Source organism: Mustela nigripes, chromosome 6 (genome assembly GCF_022355385.1).
Source record: "Mustela nigripes isolate SB6536 chromosome 6, MUSNIG.SB6536, whole genome shotgun sequence".
Taxonomy (NCBI): Eukaryota; Metazoa; Chordata; class Mammalia; order Carnivora; family Mustelidae; genus Mustela; species Mustela nigripes.
In genome coordinates, this window is record NC_081562.1 from 19,861,149 (window position 1) to 19,874,844 (window position 13,696).

At 38.6% G+C, this 13,696-nt stretch overlaps 1 protein-coding gene across 1 annotated transcript in view; it reads right to left on the reverse strand.

Annotated features, from left to right (window-relative positions):
* The window catches only part of UTP20 (UTP20 small subunit processome component), a 97,532-nt gene that overhangs the window by 52,857 nt on the left and 30,979 nt on the right, over positions 1-13,696 (reverse strand). Inside the window, exons 21-25 of the mRNA XM_059402252.1 lie at positions 13,391-13,631; positions 9,134-9,319; positions 4,491-4,581; positions 3,427-3,512; positions 2,678-2,803 (exon numbers count right to left, since the gene is read on the reverse strand). Of these exons, the coding sequence (XP_059258235.1) occupies positions 2,678-2,803; positions 3,427-3,512; positions 4,491-4,581; positions 9,134-9,319; positions 13,391-13,631 (730 nt within the window). The remainder of the gene's footprint in view (positions 1-2,677; positions 2,804-3,426; positions 3,513-4,490; positions 4,582-9,133; positions 9,320-13,390; positions 13,632-13,696) is intronic.

Consider the following 13,696-nt stretch of genomic DNA (forward strand, 5'->3'; position numbering starts at 1 on the left):
AAAGCCAAATAAAGATTTATCCCAAGAATGCAAGAATCACTAGTAAAGCCTATTGGGCTGATATAGATCAATGGCTCACAGAAAAAGTTAATATAATCATTTTAATACATGCTTAATAGGCATTCTAATAAAATTCAACTATCCATTCCTGATAAAATACCACCTAGTGATAGGACTGACTTACTTTCTTAGTATGACAAATGTTAATTTATAATAAATGTTACTACTTTAACATTCAAAATTGAAACAGAGTGGTTTTTTAAACTTTTCAATATTAGGACCCCTTTATGCTTTTAAACATTTTTGAGGTCTCCAAAGAGCTTTTGTGTATGTAAGTTTTATCTATCGATATTTATCTTGGTAGAAATTAAAATGAGTTAACATAAAAATTTTAATGAAAAATAATTTTATTTTCCAAATCTCTCCCCACCAAAAATAGGGAGTCTAAAGGCATGTTTTACTTTCTTTTTTTTCACATTTCTTTTTTGTCTTGCTTATTGGAAAATAACTAGATTTTCCTGTTTCTGTAGTCAATCAACTGTAACATATTATAGTTGAAGAAAATCCAGCCTAAAATACATATGCAGTTGGAGAAAGGAAAAAATATTTTGTAAGCTTTCAGGTAATTCTTTGAGATCATTGTGGATATCCCACTTTGATACTACACCAAACTTCAACAAGTGATTATTTCTTAAATATTATTTATTTATTTATTTGACAGACAGAGATGACAAGGAGGCAGAGAGGCAGGCAGAGAGAGAGGAGGAAGCAGGCTCCCCGCTGAACAGAGAGCCTGATGTGGGACTCGATCCCAGGACCCTGGGATCATGACCTGAGCCGATGGCAGAGGCTTTAACCCACTGAGCCACCCAGGCGCCCCAACAAGTGATTATTTCTTAAAGGCTGGTTGCAATGCAGAATCTGAAACCATATTAAGAAGCTTTGTGATCTGTTACGTTAAAATCCGCCTACCTATCTTACACTTTGAATGGATCTTTAGCCATGAATGATTCTGTAACCTGCATCAGTTATCTGGAAAACATGCCATTCCATGAGACAACTCGTATTCACAGAGTTATGCACACTTCCTACTTTGTCATATAAAACAATAAAAAGACAACTACTTAGGGCTTAAGATTCACCAAGAACATTAAATGAAACGAGCTTTTTTTCTTTTCTTTTTTTTTTTTTTTAACTCCAGGTTGTGGTAATGAAGCCACTGTCCTGGTAAGTGCTAAGGCACCACCAGTTTTACCCACTCTTTGTTTTGTGATCTCAGCACAAATATAGGCACCATGGAAAAAGGTAAATTCTTAGTAGTATTCTAAAAAAAAGCTCTAACCTCTTGTACCCCCTGGAAGCAGCTCATTGACAGCCCCTGACAAGAAGGAGCAGACCGAATTTTAAGAAGGGCTGCTCTAGAATCATTACTGTTAAATCCAGCAGCAAGACAGGGATAACTACAAACACTACCACCACTGCTAATTCTGCTCTGCTGTGTAGATTACCTATGTAAATTAAAAGACAGAAAAAAAAGAGGTTTTTTTTTTTTAAAAGAACGCAAAATTAACTTGACTAACATTTTCTACAGGCCATGGGGTTTACCTTCTGGCAGGGGAGACAACTGCTAAGTAGGAGGTTATGTCACACGATTGCGAGGAAAAATAAAGCAAGGTCAGGGACTAACGGGTGAATAGAGGAAGGTGCAATTTTACGCAAGGTAATAGAGGAAGGCATCCTGACAATACGACATTTGAGGAGAATGAGTGAAAAAGAAGAGCTAGTGGTCATGTGTTCCAAGCATAGGGAACAGCAGGTCCACTGTCACGGAAGTGGGCTTTGCGGGGGGGTGGCAGCAAATGCATGGTGTGGCTGGACAGGTAGTCGGCAGCTAGGTCATACCAGGCTCTTGAAGGAGGAATAAGGACTTTCTACTTTATTCCCATTAAAATGGAAACTCAAAGGGTTTTTTCTTTTCCTCCCCCCCCCCTTGAAAAAAAAAAAAGATTTTATTTATTTATTTGAGAGAGAGCAGAGGGAGTGGGAGGCAGAAGAAGAGGGAGAAGCAGGGTGTCCAGGGAGCAGGGAGACCAACCTGGGACTCGATCCCAGGACCCTGAGATCAAAACCCAAGAAAAAGGCAGATGCTTAACTGACCGAGCACCCAGGCACCTCCTCAAAGGGTTTTTTTAAATAGGAAACTAACACTTTGATGACTGTTACTATTACTTTTTCAACCAAGAAAATCCATTAAAAACAATTAAAACTAATAAGAAAGGTTTGCAATGTGGATGATTAAATAATCAACACCAAAAATCAATAGCTTTTATATCTCATAGTTATATACCCAATGAATTATTTTTACTATTTCTCAATAATAAAGCTTAGAGGAACAGAGGATTTAATTTTAACATTACTGTTGAAATGACTCCATGGCAAGATCTTTCTTTATGTTAGGAACAAAATATTTTAAAGTAAGTCTCTATAACAATTTGATTTCCCCAAAAGGTTTAATTAAAAAAAATCAAAATAAAATAAAATAAGTTTTTTTATAATAAAATTAAATAAACAAAATAAAATTAAAAAAATCATAATCCCTGCAAAAATCATAGCGGTATATTCACAATTGTTTTTGTAATCAACTTGTAAACAAATCAGTTTTAAACAGTATAAATACCTCATCAGAATAGGAAACAGATCGGCTCGGTGGGCTGTTTTCACTACTGTATTGTCTTCAGAAATGCTAAAATGTACAATCTCTTCCTTAAAACTTTTGTCTTCAAGCAATCTTTGTAAGTTTTCCCTTTAAAAATGGAATACAGCACAAATCATCACTTAATAATCAATGGTACTTTAAAAAAATGCAATGTAGTACAGTAATATGTATAACAGAAATTGGAATATCTATGTTGATATGAAATGAAATAAGAATATCTATGTTGTGGTTGACACCTGTAAAGGAAAATTTTCACAAAATGACAAGTTTTCAAATTTTAAAAGGTAAAAGTGATTATGAGGAATTAAGACTTAGCAATAATTCAGCTGTTTAAAAGAGATTAATATAAAAGCTTTCTTCAGTTCTTATTGAGAGTGAATCATTATGATTCCCTAAGTAATCATTAAGATTTTGACATTACTAAAGCAACAAGAAATGATATAACCTTCTCAACACATACTTATCAATTAGTAGTCTCTTTACTACCTTATTATCTAAAAAGGAACAATTTTTAAAACACAAGAAAAGAAAAATTTTTAATACACAAACACACTTTCAATTTTCATTTCTTATCTGAAAATAGCATTATGACTATAGTAGAAAAAGGAAATTTCCAGGCCTTCAGAAAATTATTTTAGAAAAGGCTCTCAAGGCAGAAAGATAAAAAACCAGCCAAGGAAAGCGCATTTCTTTAGCTTCGAATAACTTACCTGTAAGGGAGTATATGTGGATGCTTATATGTCATTATACAATCCAGGGTTATTTTTTGCACCATTTGATCTTGATGTAGCAACAACTAAGAATGATATTTTATAAAATAAATTAATGAAGTCACATATACACACACCATGGGATAGTAATTTACTTGAGTTAATTTGCTAAACTAGGTTTCTTATCATCTAAATTTTTAGATGTGGGTTAAAGCTGATTGCTGACAAGAGCCTTACATCTTCCTGGAGGTACAGCATGAATAGAATACATGCTAAATAGAACTAAATGGAAACAAAACTCTGACCCCTGAATCCCACATGACAGACCCTCCAAATCCCTTCATAAATTTGAGTTTACAGCAAGGCTGGTCCTGTGATGAGGGAAAGCTCCCGCAATGCTGTGAAAGCTATAGCGGTCAGTAAGATGCCAGGAAAGAAGACCCTGGGATAGAGCCTAAGAATTCTGCTTCTTGCAGTTTTGAACTCCAGCTTTATAAACAAACTGTATCTGAATTATGGGCAGAACAAAGATAATTTCTGCTGAAATCATGTAAGTTCCACCTAAAAAACATCCAGATGAAGAAAGGAAATTTTGTTTCCCCAGATGGCTTAGAATGACATCCAATGTTTACTCTGCTTCTGACATTAAATTTTTTCTGCAATCTTTTCTGTAACTGAAGATCTTGTTATTGTGAATGCAACAGATTCTTATTCCAACTATCAGCTTTCACTCAGTGTAATAGATCCCGAAATCCCAGCACTGCATAAGCACTACCTAGAAGCGAAAAGTAGCTACCTTTTTCTGGCATAACCTCCACTGTTAATACAGCTGATCAATGTTTAGTCACCCAAAATTTCTTTAAAATTAACAATTATTAGTACAGTCTAAAACTGTTTCTCAGGACATAGAAAATAATTATTAATTTTTAAAACACTGTACTTAAAATGCACACACGGGCCCTACTCACCAACAATTATTAAAAATCTAAAAATGATTTTGGTAAAGTAAATGAATGACAGAAAAGTCAAAAAGAATGGCTGTGACAAGGATTTATTTTGCTTACCTGAAGATACAGCTCATATAATTTGGATTCCAGGTACAAGGCTCGTGGATTTGAAAACTTAGAGAAAACTTGTAAATGAGCAATTAATTGCCTAAAAAAACAAAACCAAAAACCATAGGTTAATACAGAATTAAAGAACAGAGACTTCCTTTTTTTCTTTTTTAGCCAGAGGGAGAGAGAGCACATGCATGCGGGGTGGGGTGGGGGCACAGGGAGAGGGAGAGAGAATCCCAAGCAGGTGTAACACCCAGTGTGGAGCCCAATGCAGGGCTCTATCTTGTGAGCCTTAGTTTATGACCTGAGCTGAAATGAAGAGTTGGATGCTCAACTAACTGCCACCCAGGTGCCCTCAGAGGTCTTCTTTCCTTTTTTTTTTTTTTTAAAGATTTTATTTATTTATTGGAAACAGAGAACATGACAGAGAGAGCACGAGCCAAGGAGGAGGGGCCGAGGGAGAGGGAGAGGCAGACTCTGTTGAGCAGGGAGCCCAATGTGGGTCTCAATTCCTAGACCCCTGAGATCATGACCTGAACTGAAGGCAGATGATTAACTGACTGAGCCACCCAGGCACCTCATCCCCAGAGATTTTCTTAAGATGACAGTGCCCATCAATTTTAGTCTTTTCTGACAAATATACCAAATGCCTGCTAACTATACAAAGAAGCTTAAATTATTCTCCAGAAATTCTAACTCTCAGGCTGCCTTCCCCTGAAATCCAGGCTGCCCCACTCCAGAAAATCATTCAGGATGTGTTCAGAATGCCTTAAATTAAACCAGACACAGGAAGAATTAATCAAAACAGTGATATATTTGCAAAGTTGAACACAGAAAATTTCTGGAATGATTCCTTATCTAGTTTCTATGCAATAGACAGGAAGGTGGTAAAATATATTCTTCCTCATTTTCATATGACATAAACACTGATGTCAGGAAGCAGAGATCCATATTTTGATAACCACAGCTTTTGCTTACTAAGAAGGAAGAAGAAAGAACAACACACTGTGGTCAAAAGTTAAATATGGAGATGTGACTCCAAGCCAATGACATCATCCACTACAAGAGACCAAGAGAGCTTCTACTATAATTACTCACTTGACTTCTTCCAGAAAGCTTTAAAAATACTTAGGAAACAAACTGTTTTCTCTCTGTTTAAAATTGATAAGATGTATTAGGGCTTTAAAGAAAAAACCCAAATGAATAAATTCTTAACAATTTGGAGAGGTTTTATTTCCCTGTCTCAGGAACAAAAGCAGGGAGAATGAAGAGACAGAAACCAAGCAGCATTGTGTGGTATTGACTTTGAGTAAAGTGGCTGAATGCTTCAGAGTCTCATTTTCCTCATCTTGACAAAGACAAGATCACCTGGACTTTGTAAGGATTGAATGAAAAAATAAGAGTTGCAGGGCCTCTGTTCCTAAGAGTTTAGTAAATAATGCTCTTCTTTGCTCTTGGGCAGAAAAATGCACAACTGTAAAAATCCTACGGTTAGGGGCGCCTGGGTGGCTCAGGCGGTTAAGCGTCTGCCTTCGGCTCTGGTCATGATCCCAGGGTCCTGAGATAGAGCCCCGTGTCAGGCTCCCTGCTCAGCGTGGAGTCTGCTTCTCCCTCTCCCTCTGCAGGCCCCCTCCTCATGCACTCTCTCACTCTGTCAAATAAATAAATAAAAATCTTAAAAAAAAAAAATCCTACTGGTTATTACAGGGAAAATAATCTGGAAGTTATGACCTTTTTACATATGATACAGAAATGGGGGTAAGGTAGCATTTCTGCTTATATTTAGCTTAAATGCCTATGATGGTTAGTCTTATGTGTCAACTGGTATAAATTATAGTATTTAATCAGAACATTAAATTACATGTAATGAAAGACTAATCTATGTATTGCAATTAAGTATTTTGTAGATGTTCACACTTAAAATCAGTTGACTTTAAATAAAGAGGATTAAGCAGAGTTGCACAGTGGAAGTATGCTGGGCCCATAAATAAAGAGGATTACCCCCAATAATGTGGATCAGCCTCATCCATGAGGTCTGAAGAGCAAGAAGTGGTGTTTCCCAGAGAAGAAGGAATTCTGCCACAAGACTGTGGCATAGAAATCCTAGTCTGTGAATTTTGTACTCAAGACTATAGCACTGGATCCTTCCTAATTTTCCAGCCTGCTGTCTTGCCATACAAATTCTGGACCTGTTGGCTCCCATAATCATGTGAGTCAATTCCATAAAATAGATCTCTTTATCCACACACACACATACAAACACACACACACACACACACACCACACATACACACACCCCTTCATCCTCTTGGTCTGCTTCTCTGGAGAGCTCTGACTGATACAATGTCCCTATACACTTACCACTGAGTCACTACAGTTTTACTTTTAATTTTTAATTTTTTAATTTTTTATAAACATATATTTTGATCCCCAGGGGTACAGGTCTGTGAATCATCAGGTTTACACACTTCACAGCACTCACCAAAGCACATACCCTCCCCAATGTCCATAATCCCACCCCCCTCTCCCAAACCCCCTCCCCCCAGCAACCCTCAGTTTGTTTTGTGAGATTAAGAGTCACTTATGGTTTGTCTCCCTCCCAATCCCATCTTGTTTCATTGATTCTTCTCGTACCCACTTAAGCCCCCATGTTGCATCACCACTTCCTCATATCAGGGAGATCATATGATAGTTGTCTTTCACTACAGTTTTACAAATAAACTTTTAAAACTTTCTTTCAAAACATCCGTTCCTTCCCCCCAACATTATATTTTTATGAGCCATGTAGCCTTAAAGAGCCAAAGAGAGGGGCACCTGAGTGGCTCAGTCAGTTAAGCATCTGACTTGCGATCTCAGCTTAGATCTTGATCTCAGGGTTGTTGAGTTCAAGCCCCACCTTGGGCTCCACGCCCAGGGTGGAGACTATAATAAAAAAAAAAAGTCAAAGAGAACAGAAACCAGTTTCCATGTTTTCAATAAATACTTGCCAGTGAGAAGCATATTCCATGAAAGATTATAAATTTGGGATTATGAATGTACTGAGGTGGCCCTAGGAATGTGATTACCAATTTACTTACATTTTCAATGGCATATGTTAGCAATATTCTAAGTTTTGCTACAAGGGGCAGAAAAATTAAGATGTGGACCTCATCCTTAGAGACTTTCTGATTTACAAGGCAGATCTATAAAAAATTAACGAATATCCAAGGAAAGGAGAGGCACCATGATAGAGGCATGGATGGCTCTTCGAAAGTCTGAAGCCGAGTTAAGAGAACTTTCAGTTTAGGAGACAAGAAAAGCTTCAGTGAAGAAGTAGCACAGGAATTGTTTCTGGAAGTATAAGCAGAATTTCAGCTGGCAGAAATGAGTCAAGAGCATAGCAGAAAGGGGAGCACACAGCAAAGGTCTAGGAGTGAGAAACGAAGAGGCATGCCTGGATAGATAGCTTATGCATTTGTTCATCAAAGATGAGGACTCATCTTCTGCTAGCTACTTGCTGAGGACATGAAGCACAAAATAGCAGTCTTTGTCTGACAGGGAGTAGGAGGGGACAGAACGCTCAAGAGATCTGCCAGGGAGAAACAGAAGGAACTACAGTTTCAGGACGTGCGGCCACGTTCTTTCTTGCCCCGGGGCCTTACACACTGTTTCCAGAGGCTGGCAGAGTCTGTCCCTGCCCCAGCTGCCTGGCCGACTTTCATCTTTCAGCGTCAGTGGGGCCCTCTCCTTTTTAACAGTCTTCTAGTGGTAAAATAAGTCACTTTTTTAGTACATTCCTATAATGCCTTTTTGTTGTTGTTGTTGTTGTTTTTATATCTGTCCTGTCCTTGAACTCCTTTAGAAATACTTCTGTGAAAAAATTCGACCAAGCATCAGACTGTGCTTCCTATGCAGTGCAAGCTAAGTACCCTTCATCTTTGCAGCCCAACCGTTAGCAGAAGGCACTCAATACCGCTGCTGAATGGACGAACCAATAAATGGCTTGTGGGAAGACTCAACAAATGCGTGCATCAGACTGAGATCCTAAGTTTTAAAATAACACGGTAGCACCAGTACACTGGATCCTTGCTGCCCCAATGCAGTCTTCAAGTATGCTGCAAGAACTTCTGAAAGCCTGATCACCTCCACTCTTTCCAAGGTTTCTTAACAATTTAGGTAAATGAACAACCCACAGAACAGGAAAGAGAATGTAGAAGCATGAGGAAAAAAAGGCAGCCAGGCAAGAACTCAAAAGGCCAAGTAAAAGTGCTGACACGTTTATTTATAAGAGAAGAGATGTTCCATTATGTGGTCCCCCAGCACAGAAACACGACACCTGGTGCCATCAACGTGAAGGACAAAGGTCAAAGAGCATTCAAACACTCCAGGCCCACTGCTCTCAATGTAGAAACAACTTATGATTAGATGACCCCCAAAGTCCCTCCAATTCTAACAGTCTGAGGCTAAATAAGAAAAAAATAATAACAAGCAAGTAACCAAAAAACTCTGAAGACTGTAAAAGACAGTCTCCAGGATATATAGCACTTAGGTAAGTAATTATCTGGGTGGTTCACCTTGTCCAAGGCTCTGTCGCACACAGGCCATCAGAGGTTTTTTCCCATTTCTCCTAGAACCTTGGACTTATGGTCTGTCAGCAGCGCTGAACTTACTTTGCTGCAGCTCTTCTTGTCTTTTTCTTCTGTGAGGGTTCATCCACGGGCGCCACCTCTTCCTCCAGCTCTTCGGCATCTCCAGCAGCAGGTTCCTCTCCTACTTCTTCTGCTGCCTCGCCTTTGGCTTTCCTTCGCAGATCCTGGGTTGGAGCCACTTGCAGGTCTGCCGGGTAATACTCATTGCTATAGTGGAAAGAGAGGAAGCCGAATTTCCTCACTCTGTTCATGGCAGCTGGATGCACGGCCACGGTTCAGAGTCAGGCACTGAGGAGTCATCAGCGGCACTTTAGCCATGCCTCCTCACGTTAGTCTTTTTTTATTCAGCCCCGCTTAAGTACCCTGTTTGACAAACCTACCATTAATGGCAGTTATGCTTTTAAAAATCCCACTGTTAAAAATATTTTGGACTGAGTTGAAATCAGTGTCCCTGTTTCTGGAACCATAACTGGAGGAAGTGGTGTAGGGTAGGATTATATTAAATAACTAATTAAAGTATAGCATTAAGAACATGTTGGTCACTTTCCACCAGAAACATTCTGCTTTGCCAATGTCCTTCTGCAAAAATACAGTGCTGCAACGAAATTCAGTCCTCTGGATGTGGTCTGGTAAGACAGATGGAATGGTCAACTCTGTTGCTTTAGGGGGCAGTCACAACATGACACAGACTCAAACTGAACGTACAAGCCATGAAAATCAGCAAGTTTTTACCTTTTGTCTCTTCAAACCAAGCTTGTGCAATTGGTATTCACATTTATTTTTATTAAATTCTATCCCTTTAATTGTGGCCCACTGTTTTAAGTAACTAATATCATCTTGAAGGCTGTCACATAGTGCTCTGGTTTTGTGTCACTTTAATTCATTCATTCAGCAGTTATTCATAGGTCTTCACTCAAAAATAAACTGATAAAATAACATGTTTGAGGACAGCAACTTATCAACACATAGAAGAAACTCCAGGTTAACACATGTTAAACTCCAGGTTAGTACTTTAAATGATACCTGGAGAGCTGGGATGCTAAACCATATTCAGCTTTGTATTCTCACCCAGCAGGATCCTGCACTTAACACATTAAAAATGGATGAGTGAATTAAAATGAACAAAGTTGCTCTGTCAGTTATAAACCATACCATCATCTACTTAATGACATCCCTGCTATATTCTCAACACTCAATTAACCTTACAGGACATATTTGTTTAAACCTTTTCTTCATGAACAGCATGTTCACTCATGTTTGTTAAGTGAGATAACTCACACAGAGTGCTTATAAGAGTGCTCCTAGTACACAGCAAGTACTCATTAAACGTCACCTATTATCGGTGTATTATTGTCGTTGTTAGTCATTCGTTGTTAGTCATTCTTACTTCTGCTTTGGTTCCTTCAAAGAACGGTTACAAGGGATTCACAAGCTCTAATACTGAATTATTTGAAACATATTTAGATATATAAATGTCAGATCAAAAACTAAAATATAAAATAAAATAAAAGCCCATAATATATTTTGAAGTTGGAATTAAAGGTGACATTTGAGTTTTTACTTGGCTTGGATCATCTATAAAAGTACTCGCTACAGGTAATCATTGCCAACTAATTTTAAATATTTTAAAAAATTGTGTATCTTTTAAAAAAAAATTGTGTCTTTGGTCTCTAAGTCTTCTTAAACTCAAAACCACTTGCTTTTACAGGCTCCTCTCTCCATCTCTAATAATCCGTTTGTAATCTACTTCTTTCTTAGGGAATAATTTGGAAACTTAACATGGTAAGAAATTTATTTGCTAGTAACACTCTTAGTCCTAGCTTGCATAAGCATAGCTCTATGCACACAAAACAAATAATAAATATTATTTTAATGATCTTCAAAACAAGGCAAAGAAGCTAAACATCACTATTTTCACTATTAAAGCCTGAGGAGTCAGGTGAAAAACCATTACTCTTCTCCCATGGTATCTACTGATCAGCCCGAATCTTTGCTTATAACCTTTGCCAGAATGAATTATTCATGTAAACTTTTCTACTTATGCATTGGATCCTATCTTAACTATTCAATGACATGACTCCAGAAATTTTATTCCCTTTCTTGCATTACATATCCCCCCTATCCGTCCCCCCGCCCCCCCACCTTCTGGATCATTCATACCAGTATTATACAGATATATGATGTCTGAATCTTAAATAGCAACCTAGCAAAATCAGCTCTCTGCTCCCACATCTCCCTCCACCCGTCTGCTTCTTTTCTGTAAGAACTGTCTATACTTGCTGTTTTCATTTTTCTTCTTCATTTCTTTTTAATCTCATTTTAATCAGGCTTTCATCCCTACCAGGTTAACCAAAACAATTCTTGTTAAGGTCACTTCTAAAGCCAACGGTCAAGCCTTATGCTTCATCTGACTGATGCCTCAGACACGTTTGGCCCAACTGATAACTACCTCATTGAAATACTTTTTTTTCACTTGGCTCCTGAGGTACTATGAAGTCTTGGTTCCTCCTCTGTCGCTCTTTCCTGGCTTCCTTTGCTGGTTCCTTATCTCCAACCTCTGAATATCAGTATCAGTCTTCGGAAGTCCTCTCTCTCTGCATTTGCACTTTAGGTGTGGCCTCATTCAGGCTCTCCTAACTTAAAAAAATCACCTGTATACTGATGATCCTCAAATTTATAATCTTTAGGCCAAACCTGTCCCTTCAGCTCAAAACTCCAAACTCAACTGCCCACTTAACACCCCTACTTAGATGTCTATTCAATATCCCAAACTGAACACGTCTAAAAATGAACTCCCAATCTTCCCCACAAGCGTGCAAACATGCAAACATCTGCAATCCTCTCAATCTCAATAAATGGTGACTCTCTTCTTCCAGTCACTCAGATCAAACCCTTAAGACACATGCCTAGGGGCACCTGGGTGGCTCAGTGGGTTAAGCCGCTGCCTTCGGCTCAGGTCGTGATCTCGGGGTCCTGGGATCGAGTCCCGTATCGGGCTCTCTGCTTAGTAGGGAGCCTGCTTCCGCCCCCTCTCTCTCTCTACCTACTTGTGATCTCTGTCTGTCAAATAAATAAATAAAATCTTTAAAAAAAAAAAAAAAAAAGACACATCCCTAGTTCCTCCCTTCCACCCTCCAGGCCATACTCCTGCCCCCAAACACCCATACTTCTAATCTGTTGGCTGACCACACCCCATAGGCTGACCGGGTTGCAATCCTTCAAAAATATTTTTTACTGAATTAAAATCCAAGAATATCCAGAATTCAACTACCTTTCATCAGTTGAGCTATGTACAAGGTTTAACTAGTACCTGGTACCTTGGTCAGGTCACCATCATTTCTCGCCTGGACTTTTATAATCTCTGAAACTTATCTCTCTGCTCTGGCCAACCTACAGTCTATTCTCAATATGACAGTTAGAAAAATCCTCAAGAAAATTTAAGTCATGCCATCCCTCTATTTAAACCTTCTAATGGTTTCCCATTTCACTAAGAGAAAAAAACAAAGTCCTTTACAATCACTTAAAGGCCCTACACAGTTTGGTCTCCTGTTAAGTTTCTGCCCTCATTTCCAACTGCTTTCTCCCCAGGGTCACTGCTACAGCCACTGAGACTTCCTGGCTGATCCTTGAACAAACCAAGCATGTTGTGTTTTGTAGCCCACTTAAACTACACCTAGGGCATTTTCCCATATAAATGAAATGCTACTAGAAAAGATACTTTTTATTGAATGATTAGTACAGTTCTGTACATCACATCCCTTATCTTTAGAGTTTTAAAGTAATCCGACTCTCACACAGCCTACCTAGTCACAATTAAACAATGCTCCAGAAAGTTATTGTTATTCTTTCAGAGTACATTCCCTCAGCATTCTGGGAAACATCAGGAGGCTCACAACAGAGTGGCTGGGCTTGGGTTACTGGAAGATAAAGCCCCAGGCAGGAAATAAAATAACAAACAGGGCAAGAAACAACAAGGACATTATACATTGATCGAATTCAACACGGCCTTTCTTATTTTGTAACCTGTAATTTTTATTTTTAGATTTTTAAATTTAACCTGGAATTTTTATTAACATCATTCATAGGCTGGTGAGAATCTGACTCCTTTAAAATTAAGTGGTGACAAAAACTAGTTCTCTGAGAGCCAGTGCTAAACAGATATGTCCATGATTTGAAAACATGACTGACATTTAAAAACACTCAGGCTACTTAGAAGCTTAAGACTTCATATCTTTTCTTCACACTCTACCAGGGATGTTCCTAGGAAGGAATACTTACTTGATAAATCTCAAGAAAAGTGGGGAGAGCTCCCTGGACCGTGGCTCTACCCTCTCTGGGAATTTTGCCAGAGCTCGCCAGAGCAAAAAACGAAAGTTGGTATGGTCCAGTCTTTCCTGACAGTCAGTTTTCAATGCCAACTGTTTATGATAAAGAGCTCCAACATCTCCTTCCTGAGTCTGCTCCCAACTTTCATCTCCAATGGACTTCTCATCTCTGACATCATTTTGCAGCTCTTTCTCTGCAAGGAGAAAAGTCATCAGAACCACTAGAGAAATGTTATTATTTGTCCTATGTGTTTCCTCA